Below are 26,360 nucleotides of genomic sequence, written 5' to 3'. Positions count from 1 at the left end.
AAAAAAGAGGAGATTGAATTTTACCGTACAACATGAAAGCACGCTCGCTCAGGCAGCTGCGCGCTCACCTCACCAATGTACACAAGACGCGTTATTTGAGCATGTTGTGCCTGTTTTTCTTTAGGTCCCAGGCCATGTTAATTTGTTATACTGTAGACTCTAACGGTGAGACCATACTGCTCAGCACGCACGTGTTAGTCACTGCTCACGAGCGCAGCACATTGGGAGTTAGTTATTTATTTTACATTTTACATTTTACATACACTCATTTTTGACTGTAAATGTATTCTAAAACACTCAAAGGTTCTGCATTCAATTCACATATTCGTCAAAAGTGTTTAAAGTATATTTAAGGTATCAAAAACTACGTTTTATATGCTTCTTTTTTTTTTCTTTTTTTTTTTTTTAATCGGCCGATTAAATCGTAATCGTAATTTTTCTCTGAAAATAATCGGCATCGGCATCGGCACTCAAAAATCAATATCGGTCGGGCCCTATTTGTTTCTATCTTATTGGTATAAATAGGTAAGGGATAATGTATAGACCGCCGGTCATTATCGGGAAAATAATCCCCGACAGGGCGAACAGGACACCGGCGCGAAGCGGAGGTGTCTTGCTTCGCCCTCAAGGGGCTTATTTTCGATAATGACCAGTGAAGTTCTATGCATTATTCGCTTATTACACGGCTACTTGCCAAAACGAAAAAATAACCTTTTACAATTTATTTGTTACTATCCCGATCCTCCTGTTGGGTAATGTTAAGCTGGTGGGGAACGGGTTATCGTGCTAACTGTGGGAGTGGCTCCCTTGATTGGCCTTGATTATGGTCACCTGAGGGATCCAAGATGGCGGACAGAAGCAAGATGGTGTCTGGATAGACAGCATGGTGCCCAGACTTGGTTACGCTTAGAAACCATAAGACTTTGTAAAACCTATTCGCCCTTATTCAAGGACAGTACAAGGATTAGGGAGTCCCTCAGGGAATGTGACCACTCCTTTGTCGTGTATGTTTGTCAATGTCAAGTGTTCGTCAATGTTATATGTCAAACAATAACCAAACGGGACAGGCTACCGTTTACCCCAACGCTTGGGCTATCCCTCAACAAGAGAGAGAAGGACCAGAGCTCGCCAGGAACCCAGGTGAGTCACTGCACACGTGGCCGGAATCTAGTTGCCTGCCAGCTGTGGTTTGTTACCACTTATGTGTCTCGACTCCTGCCTAGACAGAGAGCCGTTTTGAATATACCAGTGGGATCATGAAATAATTGGGTTGCCCGTCCGGGATTTGAATTTAGCTAGCGAGTATTACAGACAGGCAATCTGTTGACGAGAGAAGTGATACCGGAGTTGTATTCAGCTCATTAAAAGTTATGTGCTGTTAGTATTTGAGGGGCACATGGCTAAGGGTGGATTAGCCACTCTGTATCAGGTTCTCACGCAAACAGATGCTTTAGTATGTAAAGAACTGTAGTTAGCTCACTTGGATAACCAGCTTGGAAAGCCAGGACCGTGGTGATTTGTGATGCAAACTAGTTTAAGGATTATGGTTGTTGGCTACATGTAGTTAGGTTTAGCATTGGAGAGATCATGTGTTGGCATTGTTTGTAGAGTGTTGCTACATAGGACATTTTTGTTTGGTTGTGTCAGGGTAGTCAGTATGGTGTCTGCACAGGTGGATCTCTGAAGGGTGGCTGGATTTGAGGATATTGGGTTGGCTAAAGATATCAGGAAACCATCAATAGTGGCATACTTGACTAAAGAGTTAAACCTGGAAGAGCTGTGGTTGGAACAACAAGAACAAGCTACACTCCAGACTGAGAAAGAGGAGCGGTTAGCTACCCTTCAGAGTGAGAAAGTGGAAAGAGAAGCAGCTTATGTACACTCTTGAGAGGTTGGTTAGGTTGGAGGTAGAAAAATTAGCCTTCACTTCCGGTAGGCATGCTGAAAACAGGGGCTCAGGTTTTGATTTAGGTAGGGCCCGTAGAATCATGCCTGTCTTTGAGGAAGACGCAGTAGATATCCTTTTCGAAATGTTTGAGAAAGTGGCCAAAGAGAGTGAGGGCGGTAGCTGCTCTAGACTGTCGGTTGGGTCTGGAGTATGATTCACTCAGGAAGGCTGTGTTGGAGGCCTATGGAAGTGTGCCTGAAGCCTATAGGCTTAGGTTTAGGGAGCTAAGGCGGCAGCCTGGCGAAACCTATCTAGACTTCTGGCGGAACCAGGAAATAGCTATTGATCGCTGGCTTAACTCCTGGGAAGCCTTTGATTATTTAGAGCTAAGGGCCTTACCGTACGTCCACACCAGGAGCGACCAAAGCGTCAAAGACGCTTTGGTCGCTCACAAAGTTTCGCTGCGAATATTTCTGTTAGCTTTGGTCGCTCAAGTCGCTCATGACGTACAATTCAATTATGCAGACGCATTTAAAGGAGCCGTATGCTTTTAGTACAGACAGCCATATCAAAGAGTGAATTCTCCCATACACTTTGGCCATATTGCCGAGACGGTTTTGCTTGTTGGATAAAGTGCTTCAACAACAAATAGGACAGTGATTCCCCCCAATATAAAAAAACTCCTAAAATGTAGGCTAATTACAACCGAGAACAAAAAAACCTGCGTGCTGTAGTAGGCTAGTTAAAATATGTTTCACTGATCTGCATCTGCAAATCATGATCTGCACTCATTCGTCGCACTCAAAACAAATAGACATTGGCGCTAGGGATGGGCACGAGTAGTAAATTCCAAACTCGAGTGATCGAAGGAATTCCTCGAGGATCAATCGAGTACTCGTTAAATCAAATCTATTTTTAGAATGCAACGCATCTGCAGCAGGAATAGGCGGCAGGCCTGATGATGAACGGCAATTACCAACCAAACATGTAATGCTTATTCTCCATCAAAACAGTCAGAGTTATCAGAGTATTCATTATTTATTTTTGCAAACGTTCAAAACACATTTTCCTTACAAAAATAAATATGCGTCTCACAATTTAAATCACGTCGAACCAAGGCCTGTGACAGTTTTAAAAAAAAACGAAACAAGTAGCCTAACCATTGCAAATAAATGCTTAAAGCTGCAAATAAAACGGCAGCAAATGGACTATGGAAATACTCAGTGTTGTGATCTTCTCTACACGCCCGGGATTACAGCTGCGTCTTGCGGCGGTGAAAATAGCCGACACACTTTCACTTTCACCGTTGCTGCGGGTCTGCTTTCCCGAACTCACCGTTGTGTTTCAGGAGCATATGTTGCCGCATAGTACTTTCTGGTAGCTCGATTTCGCTTGGCATATTTTACATTTCACCTTATGATCTCCTATTTCTTTAAAGTATTTCAATTCTTCGCTGCGATTTGCTTTAACCGCCATCTCTTAACTTTTTGAATTCTGGCGTGCCTGCACACGGGACGGAACGCGCCATGGAAATGGATGCATTTAATTTTCTTTGTGCCCACGTCATGCGTTAGTGGCGCCGACAGAAAATTGATACATTTGCTTCAGAAAACTTTGTTTGTGTCTGTATATGCAAACTCGAGTTTGCCTGTCCACCAACCGAGTTCATTTGTAACGAGTAGTACTCGAGTAATCGATTCCTCACGCCCATCCCTAATTGGCGCACATGGCTAATTTGCATACGTGCACAGGACTGGTTGGCTCCGCAAGGCAAATAATGGAACATATCTATCTATCTAGGCCTATCTGTCTATCTATCTATCAGCGCGTGTCTAGTTTTAATGTGATGTATTGTGTGTATGTCCAGTCAGACTTGTTCTGTGTGGTCTTGTAGGCTACTGTCCAGTGTGGGCCGAACCACCTAAATGGATTCCCGACGATCTGTGTCGTTTGGTATTAATAAAGACTTGACTAGGCTATATATCTATCTAGACTATTTAATTAACAATTATTCACCTCAGGCTCCGTGAATAGTGGGGAATAGAGGGATAAAAGACAAGAGATATATCCCTTGTCATTTATCCCTCGTCTTGTCGATTAGTTTGTTTATGTGACGATTTAAAAAACTTTTTTGGTTTTGTTTAAAGCATGCTACACGCGATTGGTTGGTTAGATTGGTGGCATGGAGAGCAAATGAAAATGATTCCTGCTTAAATACGAACGTTCTAGATGTATAAATACTCCCGCTTATCATCACTTGGTATCCAAACCACTAGGGCGTTTCAATCTCTGAACTGAAAAAGGGTTGGGTACAACACCGGGTGCCCAGTTATAGACGCGATTAATACTTCAGCCCACATTTTGTTCAGTGAGTGAATAAAGGTAGGTAGGAACCAAAGTGCCTGCCGGTGTTCCCTGGGATCCACGCAAGCGAAGAGCGTCTACATTCCGATTCTCTGTCGGTTTTGGCCGCTGAAGCGCGTCATAGTCATTTGCATAAAGTTAAAAAGTGTTTTTGATGCTCTGGTCGCTCAACTTTGGCCGCTGGTAGCGTTGGTCGCTTTGGTCGCTCTTGCCCATAGAAAGTGAATGACTTCCGGCGATTTGGTCGCTCAATTCGCTTCTGGTGTGGACATACAGTTAGTCTTGTTGGAACAGTTTAAAGCTAGTGTTTCCAGGGAAGTGGAAATTTATCTGAATGAACGGGCAGTGAAATCTCCATGAGAAGCGGCTGAGCTTGCAGACAACTATGAAGTGATTCATGGCAAGAAGTCCACAAGTGAAGTAGGCAGGAGAAGGCCTGTTGACTCATTTAGTGGTGAACAGCACTCATGGAGACCCGTGGGGGATGGTTATCGTACACCCCAGTCATTTGATAGGGGCCCATCGCGACCTGAACGGTTCATAGCCCAGAGAGGAGGGAGTGCCCAATCTATTGGTCGAGGCTATACATCCCCTTTGGAAATTCGCCTTTTCCGGTGCAATAAGTCGGGGCATAAGAAGAATCAATGTCCTAGTCTGAGGTCCAGGTTTGAGAGCTCAGGTAGGGCGGTGGCGCTGGTGTCTGCTGGCAGCAGTATTACCAGTGACCTGGAGGATTTTGAAGGGTTCACTTCGGAAGGGACAGCGGCAGTGTCTCAGGAGGGACTTCATGTGCCAGTAACAATACTGCGTGACACGGCGGCAGTTCAAACCCTGTTGTGTAAAGGGGTGGTGGATCTTCCACCTGCCTCATTCACTGGCAGATATGTATTGGTGTATGGTGTAGGTGGTGGCTACGTGCATGCACCTATCTACCGCATATATCTCAAATCAGAGTTAGTATCAGCATGTGTTGAGGTTGCTGAGGTGAACAGTCTCCCAGTGAGGGGTATTGATTTGCTGCTGGGAAACGACATAGCAGGGGACTAGGGTCAACCCAGAGGTTACAGACTGCCCAGTCTACCCGGTTGAAATGAAGGAGATGGAGGCAGAGTTTCCAGGGGTTTTTAACTCATGTGTGGTCACTCGAGCTCAGGCAAGGAAAAAGCTAGCTGTTCGTGCCCAAGCACCCGGTGCCCTGTCATCACCCTTGGTTGATGAGGAGCCCATGGTGGATCTGAGTGACACTGTCTTCCCTCAGTGGTTGACCTCTGGCGTTCTAGAGGGGGTCAGAGAGCCTGCCATTGATATAGCTGCCGAAATAGGGACGTCCCAGAGTTTAGAGTGCTGAGGTGACAGAGGTGGTGTTGCCTCCTGAGGTCGGTGGTGATTATGTTGCAGAGTCAGATGCAAGAGGGGTTGTTAGCCGTTCTGAGATGTCTAGGGCTCCAGATGTAAGCCAACCCACGGTCATTCAGGAGCAGAAGGAGGATCCTTCCCTTGAGTATGCTGTTAAAGTGGCAACGTCTGCAAGAGAGAGTGACGACGTGGCAACAGGTTACTTTTTGAGAAAGGGGATTCTGTTTAGGAAATGGAGGCCAGCCAGCAGACCTGCTAGTGAGGACTGGGCCAGTTATGAACAGATTGTGCTACCACAATCTTATCGTGGAGAAGGGCTCCGCATTCATTTGGGTTTTAAAAAGACCCTAGCCAAGATAAACAGGCAATTTTATTGGCCAGGGATTAGCAAGGAAGTAAAGGAGTTATGTCGTCGGTGCCACAGGTAGTGGGGAAACAGGGCAGTAAGTCGCCAGTTTCTCCTTTACAACCTTTACCCGTGGTACGGGTGCCCTTAGCTGAGATAATCATTGTCTGTGTAGGACCCTTACCGAAAACCAAGAAGGAAAACGAATATCTGTTGACTATATTGGATACCACCACAAGGTATCCGGAAGCCATTCCACTACGCAACATTAAGATCGTGGAACATTTGCTTAAGTTCTTTGCATGGGTTGGTTTGCCACGCTCTATTCAATCAGATGGGGGCTTTAATTTTACAGCCAAACTTTTCCATCAGGTTTTGTCAGAGTTGAATGTGGTGGTCAAGCATTCTTCACCTTATCACCCACAGTGTCAGCGGGCCATTGAACGGTTTCATGGAACCTTAAAGAACATGTACGTGCTTTTGTTGAAAGTCAACCTAAAGAGTGGGACGAGGCCATCCCGTTTCTATTGTTCGCAATTAGGGACGCCCCCACTGAATCCTTGGGTTTTAGCCCATTTGAATTAGTTTTCGAGGGCCATTACAGCACTTGCGCGAGAAGATTATTCGGCCAGCACCCCCTGGGGATGTGCTAGAGTATTTTTTATTAATGTGGGGTCGACAACAGTTGGCGAGTGAGGTTGCCTCCAAGAATTTAGCTGGGGCTAAAGCTTGCATGAAGGCCAGGTATGACCGCAAGGCAGTGTGCCGCATTTTTGATCCAGGTGATTTGGTCTTAGTTTTAGGAGCAGGACCATGGGGACCGTTAGGTCCTATGTTTGCTGGGTCTTACAGGGTCTTGAGGAAGCTCGGGGACCTCAACTATGTTGTTAGTACCCAAGAGAGGCGGTCTAAGACCCGACTTTGTCATATTAATGCCATGACAGCTTATAAGGGAGAGGTAACTGAGGCAGTAGTGACTTGTGTTCAGAGGGACCTCCCAGAAAGTACAGAGGAGCTTTGATGTGGACTCGTCCCCTGACGTAGTTAATGCTAGGTTGTACAATACTAAGCTCGTGCTGAGGTGGAAAGGAAGTTGGAGTACCTTACTGATTCCCAGCCGGGGGATGTAGTGCGTCTGTCTGAACTTTTCCCTTCACTTGTCAGAGATACTCCTGGTAGCACAAATCAGGCAGTACATGATGTGGATACAGAGAATGCTGACCCTGTGAAACAGCATCCATATAGGCTACCTCCATGTAAGAAGTTGGTGGTACAGGTGGAGGAAGACTATATGATGCGCATCGGGGTAATTGAGCCCTCAGACAGTGCCTGGAGTTCCCCAGTCATCTTAGTTGCTCCAGAGGGAAGAGCGGATAGGTTCTTTGTTGACTCCAGATGGGTTAATGTTGTCACAAAAGGGGATTGTGTTCCCTCTCCCTCGGTTAGAGGATTGCATTTATCAGGTGGGGCAGAAGAGGTTTTTGACCAAGATCGACCTCCAGAAAGGTTACTTTTAGGTACCATTAACAGAAAGGGCAAAGGAAGTGTCATCTTTTGTAACCCCAGATGGGCTGTATCAGTTCAGGGTGATGCCTTTTAGATGACGTGGTAGTGTTTAGTGACACCTGGGAAGAGCATGGGGAGCACATCAAGGCTTTATTTCAGCGGTTGGCTGAGGCGTGGCTCGTAATCAACCTGTCAAAATGTGAGTTCGGTAAAGGTACCGTCACATACCTTGGTCATCAGGTGGGATGTGGGGTGGTGCAGCCTCGGTTGGCTAAGGGGCAACTCACACTAGGGCCGCGGCCCGTGCCCGAGCTCATTTGCATACTAAAGTCTACAACGTTTGGCTTGTGTGACCACGCCATCCGTATTCCAGCACGGAACAGCCCCTTGGCCACGGCACACTTGGGAGAGGTGTGCCGTGGCCAAAGTACAGATGTTAATGAGATGACACGCGCACACGTGCGGATGCTCAACGTGAGCTGGATGACATAGTCCTTGCGCGACCCTTCTTTCTTTTAGGTCCATGCCCTTCTTCCCCACAACATTCATTTTAAACAATGGCGGCAAGCTGTTCATGAGTGGGTTTACATTGGTGCGATAGTTAAGTCGGGTGTTTACTTGAAATTCGGGCCGATGACAGCATTCACGTTGTTGTTCTCCATTGTTGTTATGGTGGCGAGGACGCTTGGTGATGACGTATCGTATTACGACGTGAGGACGTATGTATGAAGGAGCAATCGTTCCCAGGCCACGGCCTTTGGGAGCAGTGTGACCACGGGCCAGCGGGGGGAGTGGGGAGGGGGGGAATCGTGCTGAATCTTCCTGCAGCACGGAAGAGGCAAACTTGCCTAGTGTGAGTGCGCCCTAAGGTTCAGGCCATTGTGGATTTTCCGACACCACGTACCTGCACTCAGCTGAGAAGGATCTTAGGGATGTGTGGGTTTTATCGCCGTTTTGTCCCTAACTTTGCAACAGTGACCGCCCCTCTTACCAATTTATTTGCTTTGGCCCTAGTCTTAGAAGTTAGGCATTTTGAGGTCTATATTGCGGGAGGTGAGCAGGCAGTGGTGGTTTATTCTGACCATAATCCCCTAGCTTTCTTAGCCAGGTTCCGTAATGCTAACGCCAGGGTATTTCACTTGGGTCTCGTATTACAGCCTTACAACTTGGTTGTGAAGCATATTGCTGGCAAGGACAATGTCATTGCTGATGCTCTCTCTAGAGCGTGAGACCTTGTTAACGACTGATATTGTCTACCCGGATTTGGCAGAGGGTTCTCTCGTTATTTACAAGATCCTCGTATTTTCAATGTATGGCTGGAGTTCTAATTTCGGTTAGAAGTTATTTTAAGGAAAATGTGAAAATGAAATGGAAGATTAGAAAAAAAAAACACAAAAGGGTAGGCGAAAAATAAATAAATAATTGTGTTTTATGTTTTGTTTAGGGGGGAAGGAATGTCAAGATCCTACTGTTGGGTAATGTTAAGCTGGTGGTTAATGGGTTGTCGTGCTAACTGTGGGAGTGGCTCCTTTGATTGGCCTTGATTATGGACACCTGAGGGATCCAAGATGGCAGACAGAAGCAAGATGGTGTCTGGATAGACAGCATGCTGCCCTGTGGTTTGTTACCACTTATGTGTCTCGACTCCTGCCTAAACAGAGCCGTTTTGAATATACCAGTGGGGTCGTGAGATTACCAGCATTCGTAGTGTTGATCAGCAGAGAAATAGTCTGCCAAAGCCGTTGACGTCGCTTACCAACTGAGTATCCCCGGGTTGATAAGTTACAAGACTACTTGCGGAGTGCTACGACGGATGGCAGAAAATCATCAAATCAAATGCATCCACATTTATTTTCAGATATAGACTTCAAATTTGGCATGGTTATACTATGGAATATCCTCTTAGTAGCCATAGTGACAGCCAAGCCTAAGTGTTTTTGATGCAATGCTAGAGCTGTTTTAATAACAGAAAAAAAATCATTCATACACATTTCACTTTAAAATGTATATCTCTGCCGTCTTTGGCCGTATTGCTATGAATTTCACACCATATAGTCCCACAGTCACCTTGTACATGTGTGCCGAGTTTGCAGCTTGGCCATTTCCGGCACCAAATCAGTTGCGGTGTTGGGGTTGTTCATCATGACGAATGTATATCATGTTACATGCATATTGTACTTCCCTAGTGGAAATGGCAGCCTGTTATAGCACCATCTATAGTTCATTTTGGCCCATCCTTGTTATCCCTAACTCATTTCACTAGTTCTACAAGACTGCCATACCTTTGGCAATGTCGTTCTTGAGATAAGTATTTGTAAAAAAGAAAAATAATAATATAATAATAATCATACTACTATATAATAGCAGGCCTTTCGCACAAGTTACTTAAGTTGGTCAGAGCGCATGTGCCAAGCAGCCTGCAGCATGCACACATGCACATACACACACACGCACACACACATGCGTGCGCTGACTCAGACGTTTCAAGACAAGCAGCGCAGGACACCGCATACACACACACCGCACGCACGCACGCACACGTCAAGCGGCCTGCAGCTCACACAGCACGCGCAAACTCGCAAATACACCGCACGCACAAACGCACTCACGCAATAGGGCTGGGATAAACGATTATTTTTTAAACGATTAATCTAGCGATTATTTTTTCGATGCATCGATTAATTTTTTCAGTCCGATTCGATTTCGATTATCGATTATCTTCCCATTAATTGACTAATAGCAATTTATACATGTTGATTTACATATCTGAATGAAAAAAATATGAATTCCTTAACATTTCAATACATGTTTATTGCCTTTAAATTCCAAAATAAAAGTGCAAAGTAATGCATTCTTAGAATTCTACGGTGCTCAGTCATCTGCAGCTGCTACCGGGTGGCGCCTCTTCAGGTGCTGGTGCATTGCCGTGGTGCTAGAATGGAAAGCCATCTCCATTTTGCAAAGACGACGTATCACGGAATCGTTTCCTTTTACATTAAAGAATTCCCATACTTTAGAGGAACGAGTGTGTGGCGCCTTGCACTTATGAAAGTCTGAGGAGCCGCTCGCGTTGCTACTACGCTCCGGCGCCGCCCTTTTTATTTTTTTATTTTTTTTTGAATCGACGCGCATTTTTCACGTCGACGTAATTTATGCGTCGACGTCATCGATAACGTTGACGCGTCGTCCCAGCCCTAGCACGCACGCATGCACGTGCGCGCTCACATAGACACACTTGTAAGTCCTGATATTCTCCTGATGGGCCGTATGTGTGACCAAAATATCCTTACATTTGCACCCTGAAAATCTCCTGAATAATACTACCCCCGAGGTAGTCTTTTTTTCCGTAGGAAATGTAAATTACCTTATATGTGAATGAGGAGTAGAAAGTTGGTATTTCTCATACCACTTCAGTTGGCTTGTTCATGACGCTTCTGCATGCCATTGAGAGGCCCCCTTAATGAAATTCAGCCTTTTGCCTTTTGTTCGCGGAATGGTTAAAAAATATTTAAAGGGGACATATTATACTACCAGGTGTGAGTGTGATTAGCCATGACACGCCCACCTGTGATGTCAGAAGCTGCACATTTTCAAAACGGCTTGTAATGGCTAATCACAGTCAAACCTGGTGGTATAATATGTCCCCTTTAAATGTTGGCACTGCTTTTAAGAGTCATTTGTGGTAAACGCTAAAATATAGGTCTTATCATAACCCTAAAAGTACACATCATGCAATAAATTACAATAAATTAGTTCACAGCTGCACGTGTATAGAAAATGTTTCTTTATTATTATTACTGACAACAGTGAGCTGAACATTATAGGGTCCCGTCCACTCCCTGTTTTCTTAGTTTAACACAGAAATGAACTACATTTGTCCATGTGTTAGTTATATGTGAAATGAAGCAAAAAAATACGCTCTCTAACCAGAACAACGTTTTTCTCCAGTAACGTCGTTCGTGACTCCTTTCTTCTTCGTCGTTTCTTCTATTTGTCTCTAACATATGTTCCAATCTTTCATCGATCGATGCTTCAGATTTTGTGGATGCAACGGAATATATGATGCATCCTTTTAGCAACATTTAAGATGATTGCAATGATTTCCGCCCGTTCTGCCTCCATTTTGTCTACCGTTGATTTTACTGATGTCTAAACGACATCCATGTCCGTGCATAAAATATTAAGTGTGAATCATCCTCAGGGTCGAATCTTCTGATATACAAATTCGGCAAAACTGTGTGGAAACGACTTATAAGTAGAAAATTATTATGCTTGCTTCATAACGTAAGGAGGAAATTATAATGCTTGCTTCATTACGTGATAGGTGAACCAAAACATTATACGTTGTAACATTATAGGCTAAATGTTATTATATTATGCGCTCAGAAATGTGTTCCATTCTCGACTGGGGTTTCCACATTATTGCTATGGGTTTAATTACAACTCGAGGCTGAGCGCATGCAACGCGGGCGTGGAAACTCTAGTATTAATAATGATAATAATACTAACGATTACAATAGGGTTCCAACGGTTTAGTAGGACCCTAATAACTCCACTAAGGAGCCTTGTTTACCTCCCTGCAAAGGGCTTTTGCATGGGACCAGTGGTCCTCGGAGCCGGGATGAGGCAGTGGGGTCCCGACACGGGAGGCGTGCTCTCGACTTCACGTAATTATGAAATGTTGCCTGCTGTAATCCCCGTCGCCCCTCTACTTTTTAATTAGCGCTTTCAAACAGCCAACCTGACAGCAGAATTGCTTCCGCTGAGCTGATTTCAGCTGCATATTTCGTTTCACACCTCCTGTTTGCCAACGCACACTTGATGGCCACAGAGGGATCCGGAACGTTCCCCAACACAGGCCAATAATTAAGCCTGCTTTAGCTTCTTTTGTTCTTTTGTTCTTTCTTTTTTTCCTATTTCTTTCTTTCTTAGTATTGTTTTTGATATTCATTTGGCAATCTGGCACCATTGTGTTCATTGTCTATACCATTAAAAGTACCCTTTCTCTTGCTCAGAAAATCTTTGCTGTACTGTATTATGAAAAGGAAAACTGTCCTTAGATGAGAGAAGGGGAGGGGAGGGGGCGAAAGAGAGAAAGATCATCAAAAAAATAGTTGAATCAGAAAATTTGCAATACAATGTATGGGACATTGTATATTTGACACGTGTATTTACTTACTTGTTAGATATTGCCATGAGTGCAGGGCTGCCACGTGTCCAGTTCACACTTTCTCCCTCCCGGCCATCTCTTTGCATGCTGCTGTTCCCTTGAGGTGTTATGGCTTGTTTCCACAAGGTGGTGCGTTTAGGTGTAGTACGATTAGGTGTGGTTAGGTGAAGTGCAGTTAGGTGCGGCTCGCGGTTCCACCACAGACAGTATGGTAGGGCCGGATTTAAGCCGGATGGCGATTGCCGCGGCAGCTTCGTCAGCATCCTGACATCATAGCAGGCCTGCACAGTGTAGCCTGCTAATAAATTAAATGAAAAATATGAATTTGACACATTAAACAAAGAGTAACAATGTAGGAAATTCAAGAAGGATAGCAAACTTTTGTATTCAATAAATTAAGCTTTCGCCGTTGTTCAGAAATTTGCCTTGATGGAAGTAATCAAATAATACATTTTCATGGGGATGTCTAAAGCCAACAAATTCTACCCTATTCAGGAGAGAAAAATAATGAATAGGTGTTTGAATGGGCTATATTGTGGTCGTTTTCGAAACTTCTTCTTTTCTTTTTTTTCTCAGGACATATTGAGGAGACAAAATAAGTTGAGTTTGCTTCTATTGCAATTTGTTCTAGGTTGACCCCAATTTTGGCTTAAAATGACTGGAGTACTCAGACTGTAGCCCATTGCCTCTAATGACTTCTGCGTGCGTGCGTGCGTGCGTGCGTGCGTGCGTGCGTGCGTGCGTGCGTAATTGGGCCTGACAGAAACAGGATTCCCCGGTCTGGGAATCAGTGTTGGCAATGCAAAAGCATAACGTGAGGCTATTTTGAGTCAATGCAGCGCCTGTCGTTAGATCATTTGACACTAAACAAGATTTACCAGGCGTCCATGTGACCCTTTGAAAAAGAGAGAGATCTGTCAGTTGCTTTTAAATCAGCAAAATTTATCATATTCTCTGTGTGTACATCAATGTGGATTACTTTCTGTTGCAGTGTTTCTCAAATAGGGATACTCATACCAAAAAGAGGACCTCAAAGGGTTGAAGGGGGTACTTGGAATATCAATGGTCTATAAACAAGGATAATCTGAAAGAAAAAGCTTAGAAAGAAACAAGGCAAAGTTGTCGGTGATTGAATTGAAAAAGCTCCAGCACACCTCTGGCTTTGTGCAATTTTCGGGGGAGAAATTCGCTAAGAGTTGCATGACTTTCCAATAGCCAGTCATCCCGGGAAGTGATGTGAAAGGCTTTCTTAATGTAAGGTTTTGTGCTGGTGCAAAGGGTTCTATATTTTTGAGAGGGTGCATTAGTAAAACTTTTTAAGAACCACTGCTCTAGACAACGGTGAGACGTGTCAGTATATTTTAAGATAAATTGTGCTTATCTTCTGTGTGTATATCAATGTGGATTACATTCTAGACAGTGGCTACCTACAATTGAGCTAATGTCTTGTCTTTCTCTCTATGTATACGTCTGTGTGTACGTTTGTCTGTCTGTCCACCGGCATCTCTATTTGTGTCTCTGTCTCTGTGCTTTGATTATCTCTTTGTTATTGTTTCGTTTGTTTTGTCATGTCTTTATTTTCCATACATTTTCCATTACATTTTTTTCTGTGCATCCCAACATGTGCCTCCTTGTTTTTCTGTTCTGTTTTTTTCTGTTTTTGCCCCCTGTCCCCTTTTTATCCACCATCTTCTCTTTGTCCTTGTTTCATTGTCTCCCTCATCCTGCGTCCTTCGTTCTCATCTCCTCCATCCCCTTGTCCTCATTTCCTTGGTTCCTCCATCCCCGATCTACGTCCTCGTCTCCCCGTCTCCATCTCCTCCTTGTCTTCTGCGTCGTCGTTTCCTTGTCTCCTCCTCCGTCCTCTGTCCTCCGCTCCTGTATCCTTGTCTCCCTCGTCCTCTTCTCCTTGTCTCCTCCATCCTTCGTCCTCGTCTCCTCCAGCCTTTGTGACTTTGCTGAATGGCACCCAGGCTCAGGATGCCATCCGCTCCCTCCACCACAGCACGGTGCGCGGCCGCTGCATCAGCGTGGCGCTGCAGCCCACTGACTCGCTGCTCTGCCTAGCCAACCTGCCACACACCTTCACCGGCCAGCAGTTCGAGGAGCTGGTGCGCGCCTACGGCAACATCGAGCGCTGCTTCCTGGTGTACAGCGAGCTGACGGGGCACTCCAAGGGCTACGGCTTCGTGGAGTACATGAAGAAGGACTCGGCGTCCCGCGCGCGCTCAGAGCTGCTGGGCCGGCCGCAGGTACCACTCTTGCATCGAGATCTCCGGTGGAGGTGGGGAGGGGTTGATGAGTTGTTGAGTGGATGTGGTTATGAGTGGAGGTCGGAGAGATTGCCAATTCCTATATAAAACCTTATTTAATAAAACTTCACCCACAGGTTCTTCTTATCTTGTCCAAATGATAGACGATAGTGACTATTCTAGTTAGCAGTCATCGATGTTGTCCGCGCACTCATATGACTCCCAGTAATAATTGTTGTCCTTCCATAGATTTATTTGCCAGGCCTCGTCTAAAGCCATACTCGAACTGGCATCTTGTGTATTTGGGTGCTTTCTAAATCAAATGAGAAACGAGATGAGGACAGTAGTGTAGAATCAGGATGGTTGCAAGCATTGTTTGGTTTGGTTGAATTACGGGAAGATGTTCAAGAAGCTGGTGATGCAAAGAGTATTAGTGAGAAAGAGGGAAGACTAACAGAGTAGTAGTGAGAGAGAGGGAAGACTAACAGAGTAGTAGTGAGAGAGAGGGAAGACTAACAGAGCAGTAATGAGAGAGAGGGAAGACTAAGAGTAGTAGTGAGAGAGAGGGAAAACTAACAGTGGTAGTGAGAGAGAGGGAAGACTAACAGAGTAGTAGTGAGAAAGAGGGGAGAATAAAAGGGTATTAGTGAGAAAGAGGGAAGACTAAAAGGGTATTAGTGAGAAAGAGGGAAGAGCACCCTGGAGGCCTGAGATCCACTGAATTTTATAAAAACATCAGAGTAAAATACTAGCGGTGTTAAACAAATACAAGACAAGGGGGTCATGAACTCCTGTATGCAAATTGAAATAGACTAGATAGATGGATAGATAAATAGATAGATAGATAGATAGACAGATGGATAGTTATAGATAGTATTTAGGAGGACTTTTATGCCGGTGCAATTCATTCAATATATTTCTGGCAATACTTGGCAAAAAACTCTTATTTAGTATTTATATAGTCCTCGCTAAAGGCATTCTATTTTAACCATGTTGTAATCTCTCTGCATCTGTCAATTGTCAATCGTCAAGCCATGTGTTGCCAGAACTTGCAAGGAAACAAAGGTCTAAACCAATAGTGAAACTGCCCAGTGTACAGGCTCATTCAGAGTCATGCAGCCTGTCTGTAGAGGGCTTATATTTAGAGCCAGCATGCAATTCACATTATCATAAGGGATTGAGTCTAGGTACAAAAACGCTGATCTGTAGGAGGTGAATGATAATATTAATAATCTTATTACTAGGATATTGACCACCACAACCATACGACCACAACCATACACAAGATTGAAAGTTGGACTTATGACATTGATACAAATGGAACCCAAAGCAACAAGCTGAGTGGACTGGTCCTTGAATGTGCAGGGCGACCGGTCTCTGATGGTCCAGTGGATGGACGTGAACCAGCTGATCCAGGAACAGCAGCTCCACTCCCGGTGTCTGTGTGTGGACAAGCTCCCGCTGGACCTGTGTGACTCTGAGGAACTGACCCAGCTCTTCTCCGACACCTACAAACCTGTCTTCTGCCAGGTGAGTGTGGTGTGTGTGTAAATCACATCCGCATTGTATTCTATTTTGCATCAGGTTTGCAATAAAGTCAGCGAGAATCACAGAATGGCCCGTCTTCGAGATAACGTGTCATCGCTGTGTCCGCACTCGCACCCTCCCGACTCGGCGCCCTTTAGCACAAAACTGCTCTTCAGTTGTGTCCCGTTGTCTTCTTTTGTAATATTTCCAACCAGTGTTTTTCCAACGCTTTTCCCTTCAACCCTCAATCCTCTCCATCCCTCCATCCACCCACACACGCCTGCCGGGCAATCACTCTCTCGCCATCAGTCATCTACTGCCATTCCCGTTTTAGCCCAACCTCTCTGCCCCACTCCCACGCACAAATCAATAGACCCACATCTGCCAGCTCCCATGATGCATTGTGGGCGTATAACTCATGCTGCTTCGCTGTTGCGGAGCTCTGCACTCTTTAGCCTATGGCTCTACTGTGTGTGTGTGTGTGTGTGTGTGTGTGTGTAACCCAGCCAGGGCTCTTATGTCAGTGTTCATAACAAGCGGAGAGCGTCAGATAGGCTTTTACTCAGTCACCCTGGCAGCGCAGCGATGATATCACTAGCGGTGATATCACTAGCGGTGGCTCCTTTTCTTCATAGCGTGTCTCTTATGTAAACCTACTTCAAAACCCCCCCCCCCCCCCCCCCCCCCATCGCAAGAGACTGCTTTCATTCCATTGCAAGGGCCCCGGGGCCTCTCTTCTCTAGCAGATAGGGCCGTACCCGGTGGTCTGTAGATGACTCACCGGCGTGTAGGTGTGTGGAGTGGGGGGGAGGTGAGGGGTTAAGAACGCCACCCATCATCATCATCATTGGTGGGAGAGAGAGAGCTTCACCAAGGTGAGGTCTGATGGAGGTAGTGGGGGATGAACTCCACCACAAGGAAGCAGTTTAAGAATGTCAAGCTGCTCAAGGCAAAGGGGGACAGATATGTGTGGATGGATGAAATGTGGATGTGTAGAGTGAAAGGATGAATGTGTGGGTGAATGGATAACTGAATGATGAAAGGATGCGTGCATGGATAAATACACATTAACACACTTTTTAGCTCATTCTGATTCCTGTCCCACGATATAATAAGTCTTGTCAGTTTGACGGCTCAAGTGTTCCTTTTCTCTGTTACAGGCCAGTCATGACCTCCTATCTGTGCTCAGACAGCTGATGATCATTCCGCACGCACGCACAAACGCGAAAGATTCATGTTATGGTCTGCCCTGGTGGGGAGTGATTTCAAAATGGCTGGGGAGCAGGTCATGACATCACCCAGCAGTCTCTCATGCATGAGTTCTCTTGATTACACACACACACACACACACACACACACACACACACACACACACACACACACACACACACACACACACACACACACACACACACACACACACACACACACACACACACACACACACACACACACACACACACGCGCGCGCACACACACTCTTTAACTTATTTATTTATGTTCGCGATTCATAATAAATGTACATAAGGAAATAAATGTTACAGATACAAAACATTGCTCAAGCATGATCCAGCACTGAGGGTAGGTTGACAGTTCAAACGGCAGATTATTGGTACACACGACACCTTCTCCTCCAAATGTGGCGACTTCCAATAATGGAGGATATTGAACAGTATTTTACCAGATATTGACATTTATAGGCCAGATATTTTTTGTACAAGAGGGTGATATTTTACCAGCTTTGTTAAGTAAGCCTCCTCTAGACTTGAATCAATCTTCCAGAATGAACACATTTCTATTCTTCTCATCAATGATCGTAATATCAGGCCTGGTGGCACTTACAGTTTTTCTCGATTGCTTAAGCACAATGTTCAAAACAGGGCCTGTGTTTTCAAAACACTACACACAATTAGCACAACCACACACCCAATTAGCAAAACACTACAGATCCTTTGCAAAATTAAACACTCCTGTAAAAACGATACACTTCTTTTTAAAAACCACACTTTGTTACTATATGAAACACACACGTTTCACATTACTATACTCTGTTTGCACGAGTTACACTCTGCTGTGATAAACCTAAAACACTTTTAGCACTTCTACTTCCCTATGATTAGAGTAGGCTACTATCAACAAAGTACAAATATAATGTAAATTCACCAAACAATACACAAGACCAATGTTGCAGACTGAAGAAACTCATTTATTTCTCAACACGCCCAAAATGTTGACATAGAGATTCATAATACTGTAATCAAACGTCACTTTACGTATTGTAAGTTAAAAAACAACAACTAGACATTGTCTCTTCGCCTAGCTGGATCTGGCCAGAGAATTTCATCAACATCGCAGGCAATGTTGTCATTAGCAAGACACCTTGGAAAGAAACGTCTTGAATGACGAATCCATCCTTGCATTGCTGCTACCTCCATCTGGTCACAGGCCTCCTCCATGGCTTGGATGAGGGGTACCTCAGCCTGGAGACGGAGATCATATACCTTCCACCGCCATGCCGAGAAAAACTCTTCCATAGGGTTGAGGAATGGAGAGTATGGTGGAAGATATAAGATGGTGAAATGTGGATGTTGCTGAAACCAGTTCTGAACCAGAGCAGAGCGATGGAAAGACACATTGTCCCAGACAACAATGTATTGCATATGATTTATTTGATTTGCTGCTGTTATGTTGCGCAATTGGTCCAAGAATGTAAGTATGAGTGCTGTGTTGTAAGCGCCCATATGGGCATGGCGGTGGAGGACCCCATTCTGTGTAATGGAGTGTTATATTACCCCCACGTTGCCCTGGGACATTGACTTTAGCCCTGTGGCCAATGATGTTTCTTCCCCTCCTTCGTGTTCTCGTCAGGTTGAACCCAGCCTCATCTACGTAAATGAACTCATGCTGGATCTCCTCTCCATCCATTCGTAAAACTCTCTGAAAAACAGTGTCCGGCAAAATTGTGTAGTTCAGTGTAGATCTAGTATACATATTACAGTACAGTAAAAAACTGAGACAGTATGCAAGATCACACTGCTAAAGTGAATACATACCTCTGCATAATCATGCCGCAGTCGTTTTACCCTTTCGGAATTGCGCTCGAAAGGCACTCGATAAATTTGCTTCATTTGAATATGTTTCTTTTTTAGGATGCGTGCCAGTGTTGATGTTGAGACCTGATGGATATCATTGAGAATGGCGTGGTTATTGACAATGTTAGCTTGGAGCTGCTTGAGTGTCATAGCATTGTTGGCCAAAACCATGTTTACTATCTCCCTCTCTTGCTGTTCTGTGAACATAGGAGGCCTTCCCCCTTGTCGTCCCTGACCCTCAATCCTATGTAGGAAAAAAACCAGTATACAATAGTACAGTAATTTCACAGGAAAAGGTAACAGAAGTGCTGATAGTGCATAGAATACAGTACTGTAAGCAGTGACTGAAACCGTGCAGATGTTTTTGATATGATGATATTTTTACAATACCTATTTTCCAGTTGAAATGTTCTCATCACACTTGCCACTGTATATCGGCTTAGATTTGGCTGTACTCGCAGTCCAGCCTCCCTCAGCGTCAGGCCGTGGTTGACAACGTGGTCAACCAGTGTTGCGCGGATCTCATTTGTCAGATTCGGTCCTCTTTGAGCACCTTCTTGTCTTCCTCTTCCTCTTCCTCCTCCTCCTTCTCCTCGTCGTCCTCCTCCTCCTCCTCGTCGTCGTCTTACTCTTTCTCTGACTCTTTCCATTGTGCTTGGAGAACGCTGAACTCACCTACTGCTTTTTATAGTGCTTACACACCTGATTGTTGTGTCTGCAATTAAGCAAACAAGTGTTTGCACACCTGATGACTGTGTTGAACCAATTGGTTGGACGGTGTGGTAATTTGACAGTCAGTGCTTTGGTATTGCAAGGACGTGACTTCATGATAGATTTTTGTGTGTAATGTATGTTAAGTGTGTTTAGTGTTTTGCAAATCACTGTGTGTATTGTTTTGCAAAAAGTGTCAAGCTGACATTGTGCTTATAGTGGTGCAGATCTGGGCTCATGTTATGATCCTTGAGTGTAAGGTTTTGATAATAGTGTCATACTTTTGATTTTAGTGTTTAAGCAATCGAAAAAAACTGTAAATTAGAGAACAAGGACGTTTCTGCAAACCAACTGGAAAACATTTGTTGTCTAACAAGACAATTTATATGCATTGACACTGAAAATAAAAATGGCAGCCGTTTAATGTGTGACATGGATTCGATTTTTTGCTCTTGTCCATGATGCATGCATAATGTGAGTGGGAACGAGGGTACCAGATTGACAGGTTTAACTTTGTTAGGGATACCTGAAGCCTCGCTTTGACTGTGAAAATATGTCCATCAATCGAAGAATTGTGAAAAAGTGGTATGTGATATGGAGTGGTCTGCACAAAGGATACAGGCTAGCTTTGCTTGAAGTTTGAGTCCCCTCCAATGACAGCAGAGACGCGCGGCTGTCGCTAGGTGGAACTGTGTAGCGAAGACCGTCTTCCAGCGCTGTTCCGGTCACAGTGATGTTTTTATCCTTAATAACTATTTTATGAGGTGTAACGTTTGTGGTATCGACTCCAAACCACTGCAAGTCAACACCAGCCCAGTTACAGAGATCATTGAGATCAGGCCAGTCAGATCTAACCCCAAAACCGGTGGCATGAGTGTCCAATTTGCCGTAGTCTTTCTTACAGAAGCCTAGAAAGCTGGGTTCCAATTCTCGCTTTCGTCATTGTTAAGCATGTTTAATAAATGTGACAGACTAGTGGCGATGTAAGTCCACTCTAAGTCTGGGATTCCTAATCCCCCCTCACTTCTGCTGTGATGAATCATGTCGCGGGTTGAATGAGTGTTCAGACCAAGCCATCCTCTCACTGTCTGAACAGTTTTGTTGTTTAAGTTCGCGAAACCTTTCGTGATATATGCACATTGGCGATTAAATGTTGCACTTTTGATGAAGCTATCTGTCTGATTGCATCTATTTTCTTAAACGGCGGCAAGGGGGATGTGTACATTTTTTGCAACCTTGTGGTGTATTCAGGTATTATTTCTTGTACTTGTGGGTCCAAGTCACCAGCATAGTTAAATCGGTGTCTAAGATAAGTGTATGATTCGTGTCTGATTCACAAATTATTTTTGTGGGTCACGGTTGGATATTGACTGGTACCACCTGTTTCCACCGCTCCTCCTTTTATAAAGCGCTGCGCATTTAGACTCCTTTACTTCGAGACCTGACCACTCGAGGGAGACGTCCGTCTTGCACAGCATGTTATGTATGATGCTCTCCTGACATTTGCACATCGTCAGCAAATGCTTGCACAGGGTTTGGGGAGATGAGTTCAGATGGGGCGCAAGGACGCAGTGCGTCGGTAAGGAGGGACGTCATATCCAGTTACCGGTCAATTTCTAAAAAGTTCACTGCGCTCCACGGACAACCGGTCTTAATGCCAAGGCGCAAGGGTATTTATTCTGCGAGCTGGACTCTGTATATGAACTGGATAAAGAAGCTTTTATACACGTCTTTCATTATATCGTGTACATTTGGAGCAGGTGTATTTCCTCCAGAGACCTTATCATGATATGTGGGAGCATTCTGAACGAGTCGCGGAAGTCCAAAAAAATTGAATGGAAATCATCTATGGCCTTTTTTGATCAAACCACATGTTCATTCATCCCTTGCCTCTATATAGGGCTTTTGCTTAGTGGACAAGATGTTTGCATCCACCAGCCAGGGAAGGATACGACTACGAACGAATTTCAAGAACACTTTGTAAATTGTTGGTAGCAGGGAATTATCCCTCCAAGTGCTGGGGTCATTCGGCAAATTAGTGAATTCTATGAATTAGTGCTCCTTTCCATGATTCGTGAACACGTCTATTACAGTTTTTCTCAGTGGCTTTGGTACATTTCTCAGACCAGAATTGAAATTCTCAAAACTACCTGTTCAATCTTCACATCAGTGTGTCACTTGTTCACATCAAAAAAGCAGTTTCTCATTTATTTGAACATGTTGCAAATGCTTTGGTACATCCATGCAAATGATTATGTACAATTCTCTGCTCTTTCTTACATTATCAATTGCTTATGTCATGTTGATCGAAATGTATTGTGATGGGTCTCTATTGAATAGTCTCACCCCCACAACATTTAGCCATTAGGTCATTGGTCCTTAAATGCAAAATGGTTGAACAAGTTGTCATAATATGTCAACCATATTTCTATACATTTCCATTAGACTTTTTTTCTAAACCTGTCCTGGATTGGTAAATTGCTCCCAGGTGAATCTTGACTTTCTCTAATGGAGGGAATTGTATGAAGCGTTAGATCAACCAATGATCAACCAGTTTACTGAAGTAGCTCAAAGGTGCATCTCATGAACCATCAAGTATATATATAGCTGGAGCACAACACAATGTTACAATGTTTGACAATGGATAGACAAGGAATTGGACAGGGTCAACAGCCAGAGGATTGCGGTGGCGGAGGAGTTGGCCGCCACGCCATGCCACACTTGTAGACCATGTTCTCAATCATGTTCTCAATCATGGGCTTACAATGGCTGAGGCTGGTCGAAGGGTGCAGCTAAGTGTTGGGAGAACAACTGTATCCTAAATCATTCAGACTTTTCGTCGACAGAACAGGTATGTAATCTAACGATAGGCAATGTACTGTATACTTTCTGTAATGCTTCATACAATATTACAGTATTCCACTTGCATTTTACAATATACCGTAAGTATACTTTTACTGTACTGTATTTTTTTCCACATAGGATTGCAAGACAACCTCACAGAGGTGGCAGAGGGCCCCTTTTCACACCTGAACAGGAGCAGGCCTTTTGCACCATGGTTGTAGAAAACAATGCCATAAGACTAAGGGAGATAAAGAGTGCCATTATAGAGGACAACAACATCTTTGAAAGCATCCAAACAGTCAGCATCTCAATCATTGACAGGGTGCTGAAGTCAATGATATATGAATATGAAGCAGCTGTACAATGTTACATTTGAAAGAAATGGTGAAAGAGTGAAGGGGCTGCGCTACCAGTATGTAAAGTTAAAGCATGTATGAGCATGCAGTAACTTTACCTCACAGTAAACACAACAACATTGTATAGTGATATACAGTACTGTAAGTGTGACCCTTACACATTTGCTATGGCTGAAGAAAAGAAGATGCAATATGTGCTATATACATTTGATGTAACTGTATCTTGTCCAAAATGAAAATGCATGTAATTCATAAAACTCATTTTGTGTCTTCTGGATATAGCGTATAATGGAACTTGAAGCAAGTGAACCAACGCACAACTTCATCTACGTAGATGAGGCTGGATTCAACCTAACGAAACACAGAAGGCGTGGTCGAAATATCATCGGCTACAGAGCTACAGTTCATGTGCCAGGCCAACGGGACGGGAACATAGCTATAGGTGCTGCTATATCTGAGAATGGTGTGCTAACGCTTATTCCCATTATTGGGCCATACAATACAGAGCGTCTTGTCACCTTTTTAGACACTCTCTACAGGGATCTCATCCCTGAACCAGAGAGGGTCAGATTGGAGATGACTTCCCAAAGTACGTTAAAGTTTGGGACAATGTCAGTTTCCATCGCTCCAACATCATCAGGCAATGGTTTGCGACCCACCACAGGATGCTGATGGATATCCTCGCACCCTACTCCCCATTCCTTAACCCAATTGAGGAATTTTTCTCAGCCTGGCGATGGAAAGTATATGATCGCCAGCCACATACACAGATGACCCTTCTGGCTGCCATGGATGCAGCGTGGGATGACATCACAGCAGATGCCTGTAGAGGCTGGATAAGACACTCTAAAAGATTCTCTCCATGCTGCATCGCAAGACTAGATATTCGTTGTGATGTGGATGAGAACTTGTGGCCCAACAGATAGGAACGTCAGGAGGTGTAGAAAGACTGCACTGTAATTCCTACAGTACTGCATGTACAGTTTTTCCTGTTCATGTTCACATTTCTACTATTTTTATTTTATTTTGCAGTGTTATCTTTTCCTTTCTGTATCACAATGACATGGTCTGTTAATAAATTACAGTACAAACAGTAAAATCTTAAATGTGAATCTTGTACAGTCTCTTGCAATCAATCTCCCATATGTACTAAGGTGTAACTTACAATTTACAATAATTGTCTTCAAACCTTTAGCCATAGTTTGCATCAGAACATCCCTCCAGAGTACATTGTTATATTGACAACATGACAACATGTTATATTGACAACAAATTACAAATGAGTAATTTGCTACAAATGAGTAAATCCGTACACAATGAAACAAGGACTTGCCATTCTGATGACACTGACATGTTCATTGACACAGATATTTAATTTTGAGAAACTAACTAAAGATTTTGAGCACGAGACTGGCTTTTGCATGAAATGCATGGTGTTTTGCTATAGTATTTGTACAGATTAGCAAATTTCAATTCTGATCTGAGAAATGTAACAAAGTGACTGAGAAAAACTGTAATGAGACAAGTGTTGAAGATAGGCAAAAGTGTCTTTCAAGTGTGTTGATTTCAATGTCTAATACGTGACTCCATTACTACCACTGGACTTATTGAGAGGCAGACTGTCCAAGACGTTTCTCAACTCATCCTCTGTGAAAGGAGAAGACAACGGTAGAAACTCTGGATCTGGTGACTGTAATAAATTAACCCATGGTGGAGGTATGGGAGTGTCGTCAATGAGAGTGCTGCCTTGGCTTATATCAGAGTAATATGACTGAACTTCATGGATGTTGATGGCACATGGGGGTGTTTCGGGATACTTGCTGTTATTCAGAATGATTTTAATAGCTCTCTTTCTGCGATGTTGCCATAGAAAAAAAAAAATTTTGCACCACCTTTGTGTCCAGCGTTTCTCTGAAGGCCCTTTCTTACGCCTGGAAAGTAATCCACTGATCTGTAAATTGATTGTTTTAGGCAGTAAAATCCACAGACTGGAGATCTTCTCCTGTTAGGTGTTGCACAGGTGTCGGGCCCTAGCCACGCCACTTTTGTTTGTAGATCCTACCGCTTGATAAGGCTTGTTTGTGCGCTGTTTTGATCGTCAACAGTAAACACATTATCAAGATCGTTTTCAGAAGCAATATGCATCTGTTTGCATTAACGGCGGCAATTACGACGGGTGTGCGGGCTGAATTTAGGGTAGTTTGGTGGAATTCTCACTGCTCCCATCTTAGCATGGACGACATGACAGGGGCGCACACACACACACACACACACACAAACACACACACACACACACTGTTATTATTGGATAACAGTCCCATTGAAATCCAGATTAATAATAACTTGTATATAGCGCATTTCATAGTACCCAAGGTCCATTAGCATTCTTGGTGCTTTAATGTAGTCATTCACACTTGTATGCTTTCCAAACAATGAGCTCACTAACTATATGTTATTATCCAATATCCATGCAGTGAGCTGTATTGAAATCCCCAGCCAGTTCTATCGCTCAAAAATCAAAGCCAATCAAATCGCTCGAAAACCCCAGCCAACCACATCGCTCGAAAATTCCAGCCAATCAGATCAGATCTCTGAAAAAAAAACTGTCATTCAGATCGCTTGAACACCCCAGATCACTACACTAAAGAAAATAAATGTATTGAGAAAGTGAATGACGGTTGTTCAAAACATGCCCATAGGTTTATAATTTGTATCCTAGAGCCCCTAGATCCTAGAACAGATATCCCAGAAATTCATATGCCTCTGACGGATAAAAACTTAGTAGGGGGTAGGGCTGCAACAACGAATCGATAAAATCGATAAAAATCGATTGCTAAATGCGTCGGCAACGAATTTGGCTGTCGATTCGTTGTGTCGCGCGATTAATAAGTTACTCGTAGGCGCAGCACTGTTTACAGCCAGCCGCCGACAGGTTGGTTCATGGCTCA

At 44.0% G+C, this 26,360-nt stretch overlaps 1 protein-coding gene across 3 annotated transcripts in view; it reads left to right on the top strand.

Annotated features, from left to right (window-relative positions):
- The window catches only part of raver2 (ribonucleoprotein, PTB-binding 2), a 126,611-nt gene that overhangs the window by 63,289 nt on the left and 36,962 nt on the right, over positions 1–26,360 (top strand). For all 3 annotated transcript variants that reach the window (XM_030372819.1, XM_030372820.1, XM_030372821.1), the window contains exons 3-4: positions 14,575–14,882; positions 16,248–16,412. In XM_030372819.1, coding sequence (XP_030228679.1) covers positions 14,575–14,882; positions 16,248–16,412 — 473 coding nt within the window. The remainder of the gene's footprint in view (positions 1–14,574; positions 14,883–16,247; positions 16,413–26,360) is intronic.

Source organism: Gadus morhua, chromosome 12 (genome assembly GCF_902167405.1).
Source record: "Gadus morhua chromosome 12, gadMor3.0, whole genome shotgun sequence".
NCBI classification, from domain to species: Eukaryota; Metazoa; Chordata; class Actinopteri; order Gadiformes; family Gadidae; genus Gadus; species Gadus morhua.
Note: the sequence above shows the minus strand (reverse complement) of the source record. Positions and strands in the feature narration are given on the sequence as shown.